Source organism: Oncorhynchus gorbuscha, linkage group LG03 (assembly GCF_021184085.1).
Source record: "Oncorhynchus gorbuscha isolate QuinsamMale2020 ecotype Even-year linkage group LG03, OgorEven_v1.0, whole genome shotgun sequence".
Classification (NCBI taxonomy): domain Eukaryota; kingdom Metazoa; phylum Chordata; class Actinopteri; order Salmoniformes; family Salmonidae; genus Oncorhynchus; species Oncorhynchus gorbuscha.
The window spans coordinates 44,426,871-44,431,500 of NC_060175.1; the positions used below are offsets into that span (position 1 = coordinate 44,426,871).

Below are 4,630 nucleotides of genomic sequence, written 5' to 3' on the forward strand. Positions count from 1 at the left end.
TTATTAATGTTGGGCAGATGAGGACAGGGGTGGGTGATGTGGCCAAGTGCTTTATTATTCATATTCTGATGAACACGTCTTGCTCCGAAGCCTCCCCTCGAGGGCGTTTAGATGATTCATGTAATTCGCTTTCAAGAGTCCATGTTATATCTAATAATTTGTGCCATTACACGGAAGTCAAGTGTAGCACCACCAGAGTCTTGCCTCTTGTCTGACAAAAAAAAAATGTTTACACTGAACTCATTCACGTTACAGAATCAATGTATTCTTACCAGTAGGCTAAGACTAGTCTACTTAATGGTGCTAGTAAAACAGTTGCGTGCAAAACAGTTGCGTGCAAAGATTTTCTGTGTAGAAAGCAAACATCTGGATATTTGCTGAAATGGCCTATATCAGATGTATCACTGTCTTCGCAATTTATTGGTTGGCAATGCAGCTTGATATGGAACACGTCTGAAATGTTGGCCTATTGCAATATAATATAAGGCAAGGGTTATCAAATGTCAATACAATGCATATATGTTATAGCCCTTTCCAAATAATTGACTGCCCTAGGGGCCGAAGCCTAACTCATATATACATTATGAAACGCAAACGTTCTCCAAAACATTTGATTTCGGGATACAATTGTATTTCCTACTAATAAATGGCAACAGTTGAGATGGTTGAACATTCCATGTTACATTTACATTGCAATTTATAAAAATGCGCCCACGGTAAAACACTTTTAAATATTTTATTTTCCTTTTATTTACAATTCGATTTTCACACGTTATGCAATGGGGAAATAAAAACGATGTACTCCTGGGTTGAGCAAAGAGTCCTGATTTCAATCATAAATGTTTAGAACATGAATCCATTCAGGGTCAGATTTTCTGCAGTGCAACAGTACAAAATTCACATCCTTATTATTATACTTTTTAAATCGAATAATAAAAAACCTCAAACACAAAATGGTCTTTAATCAGTCTCGTGTCTCAATGATTTTTTATGCTTTATAGTTTTCCGCCTTTTAACCATTTTTGATAAATGAAAACTATAGAGAGAAAAAAATCATAGAAATGTGTACTGGTGCAGTCATAATAAACTGTCTATTGAAGTGTTGAAGGAGACATGAAAAACTCAGCTTTCGGGTCCCCTGGAAGAATCGGTCGCTGCAGATATAGGCCTACATGAATTATTGTCATGTAACTTCCGTATGTGTTTTTTCAGGTCAAAGTTTCTGCAGAAGCCTTTCCCGCAGGTCCCGCACGTGAAAGGCTTTTTGTCGTTGTGCGTGTGCATGTGGAAGGTTAGGTTGTAGACCTGATGGAAGGCCTTGTTACAGATGGAACACTTGTACTGTTTCTCTCCGCTGTGCGTCAGCTTGTGGTTCTTGTAATTTCCTGAAATTGAAAAATTCAATGACTAAAAATGAACATCGCGAATAAAATGAACAGCATACACGAAAGGGAAAACATTGAGTTCCTTTTTTTCTCTTCGAGGTCAATAGTTCATCATTAAGTTACTCTCCACAAAGACGCTCCATTCTGCAGCCTTCATTAATCAGCGCTTTGTAAGTCGAAGTCAAGAAGTTGTCAAACTTTGTCAAAATCAAACGCAACAACAACTGAAACCTGTCGGATTATAAACCTGGGAAAGGTCTGTCTCTTGACCCATGGCGAATGTAAGCGCATTGTAGGGAAGAGTTAGTTAGTGTAAAGTGACATGTCCTATTTAGATTTGATGCTTCAAGATCATCAGAGGGCTGCATTGGGAATCCATTTTTACCAATAGGCTTCTAAATAATAATTGTGTACCTTTGCCCATTACTTTTGGACCTAATCTTATATCATTGGTTTATAACTGCGATATAAAAAAGCACAACCATCATTGCTATTGTCATACAATTACTTACTGTATGCTAGCTATATAATGAATATGTGTCTTGGATATTAATTTCATTCATAATACAGTCTGAAAATCATATGATCGGGAAATTGTTAATATTATGTTCTGGTGTTATATTATTCTCAAAACATAGCCATGTCAGCCCCCCCCCCCCCCCCCCCCCCCATTATGCGTGTTTGTGTAAATATAAGCGTAAGAGGGCATATTATTTATATTTTGAAAAGGGTTTTAATAGTGAATAGTTACCTTTCTGATGAAATCCTTTCCCACAGAATTCGCAGACGAATGGTTTGTACCCGGCATGGATTCGTATGTGAGTGTTCAGCGTCGAACTCCTGTTGAACGCCTTCCCACACTGGTTGCATTTATGAGGCTTTTCCTGGAAAATAATTAAGAAATATCCGTATTAGGCTACTTTTTGTAAGCAATCACGATGGAGTTTATAACACAGTCATATATAATTAATAGAGTTATAAACGAGTGAAATATGATATGTCTCACCTGTGTGTGGATGATTTTGTGTCTGCACAATGTACTGGCCTGACGGAATCCTTTCCCGCAAACTTTACACACGAACGGCCTCGCGCCTGTGTGCACTGGCATGTGTCGTGTCAAATTATAATGAGCATTGAACACCTGCAGAAGAAAATAAACAATCTCGTTTTTACTTTTCTTGTTTTCATTTGTGAGGTGTTTTGATTATGTGAAATTAACAATTAAGCTTCAATTGAATGTCAAAATAAATAGGGAACAGCACACATCTGTGCTGTCTGTTCACACTGCTTTGCTTTATCTTGGCCAGGTCGCAGTTGCAAATGAGAACTTGTTCTCAACTAGCCTACCTGGTTAAATAAAGGTGAAATAAGTTAAATAATGAGTAATTGTCTATGCCTATATGTTTTTGTTTAGAGGAAATGTAAGTGATTTGTAAATCAAATAATTAACTAACTAAACGAAAAATAACAATTGCATCATTATTGATTTTTTTACCATTCTTTTCACTGAATGAAATAATTTACCTTTCCACACACTTCGCAGGTGAAGTTTTTGGGTTTTCCGTCCATTGAGGTGTTGTTGAGCTTGCTGTGCGCTTTCACTCCATTTTTCTCCGAGCTCTGGTTATGGTTCTCTTTCACTATCTGGTCGAGCTGACCAGGAAGATGCTCCTTGTGTGGGTACTGAGGTGTCGGAAACTTCTCGGCGGAAGCGCTGGCGAGTTTGGCGTTCTCCAGCAATAGCAGTTTCTGGTGCGCACTGAGAGAAGCCTGGGCTTGAGAGTTGGCCAGGGCCGAGGAAAACAAGTGTCCGGTTAGCAGCTCAGACTGGTGATAAGCAGAGTCCAGGTAGTTGAAATAGTAAAAAGAGCCGTTGGTGGGCATCGCCACCGCCTGATGGATGACTTGGGGTTTAATCACCCTGCTCCCCGGTAATAAAGACTGCTTCAACCCCGAGTCCGTTTTGTAACACATCCCGCAGTTGGCTTTGCACATCGCTGCAGACGTGCATAATGTTCCTCTGAAATTAGCTTTCCAAAATTCGGAGTAGTTCATCAGCGCCTTGGCTTGTAAATCATAGCTAAAAGGTTGCAGGGGGATCATGCACGGTATAGGTGAGCAGAGTCCGAGCATCTTCTTTCCCCCCGAAGACTCCACTGCTCGCCGCTCATCCAAATTGCCTTTCGGTTCTGAGGTCTTGGACATGATCCGGTCAATCGAGAAGGCCAGCGGCTTTGGAGCGGCAGACGCTCCACTTCTACCGCTGTCGTGTCGTGGGCAAGACATCACGGTTCCAAATGGGAGATAACTTGCCATGTTGTGTACCGAACTTGTTGTGAGGAGCAGCCGACCAGCCGCCCTGTCCTCGCCTCCTGAATTCCAGAAAAGACCGGACACACATCAGTTTAATAAGCACCTTGGTATTACAATGTCACTCATTTGCATTCAAATGGCCATCCCTGGAACAATAGCGTCCAGGGGTACCAGATTAATGCTCATTAACTAGAACACACAAAATTAACAGGACATTACAGAGCTCGTTAGGGAAAAGAAAAAGACAAAAAACAGTGCGTTCATTCCTATTCAGCACCTCTGAGAATCTGATAGTCAATGTTGAAGTTTACCTTTTAGTAAAGCGACCGCAGATGTAGCCTATTCAGAGATAGCAGCGTGACTGCTCTGTCACATCTTGGAAGCGGACTTCCTCATCAGCGCGAGATCACTGTCTTTTGCATTTAGCTGACGTCACATGAACTAGCTCGTATTAGGGTGATATAAGGAAACGCCATCACCAGGCCAGTCCCTTCTCCGGCGGCCCACTTATACACTGCCATGGGGTGGTACATGCATGACATTTATTACAGATGATTATGTATGTCTTCATCCTCCACATCCACCAGCCATTCTCTAATCGAATAACTATGATGTATTCCTTTCTGGAAAAAAAAAAAAAAAAGATGAGCTCCATTTGATAATAATAATTTAACAATGTGTTAGTTGTTATTTGTTGGCTACACATTATTATTATTATTATTATTGATTGTAATTATTATTATTATTATTATTATTATTATTATTGATGGTATTATTATTATTTGTTTGTAGTTCTTATTGTTGTTGTTATTGCATAACAACACTCAATTAGGCCTACTGTTTTTAGGAAATAGGCTACTAATCCAATTTGATTCGAGTTATCTCAGGCTACAATGTTTTGAATGGGAATATCTGCAACTATTAGGCTACAC

General features: G+C 39.7%; 1 protein-coding gene across 1 annotated transcript; it reads right to left on the bottom strand.

The window, feature by feature from the left end:
* Positions 1–745: 745 nt before the first annotated feature.
* Positions 746–4,077, bottom strand: LOC124020409 (fez family zinc finger protein 2-like). Its single transcript, XM_046335671.1, has 5 exons — positions 4,010–4,077; positions 2,910–3,757; positions 2,392–2,526; positions 2,137–2,269; positions 746–1,385 (listed from the first exon to the last, which is right to left on the bottom strand). Exons 2-5 carry the CDS (start codon positions 3,699–3,701, stop codon positions 1,123–1,125), a joined length of 1,323 nt encoding a protein of 440 aa, XP_046191627.1. The 5' UTR covers positions 3,702–3,757; positions 4,010–4,077; the 3' UTR covers positions 746–1,122.
* Between the last annotated feature and the right edge of the window lie 553 nt (positions 4,078–4,630).

Bases quoted from the DNA above. Each gene is read 5' to 3' on its own strand.
- LOC124020409 (XM_046335671.1), bottom strand. From the start codon at position 3,701: ATGGCAAGTTATCTCCCATTTGGAACCGTGATGTCTTGCCCACGACAC. The intron at 2,270-2,391 runs GTGAGACATATC...ATTATTTTCCAG, and splicing joins ACAAAATCATCCACACACAG to GAAAAGCCTCATAAATGCAA. The intron at 1,386-2,136 runs GTAACTATTCAC...TTTCAATTTCAG, and splicing joins GAAAGGATTTCATCAGAAAG to GAAATTACAAGAACCACAAG.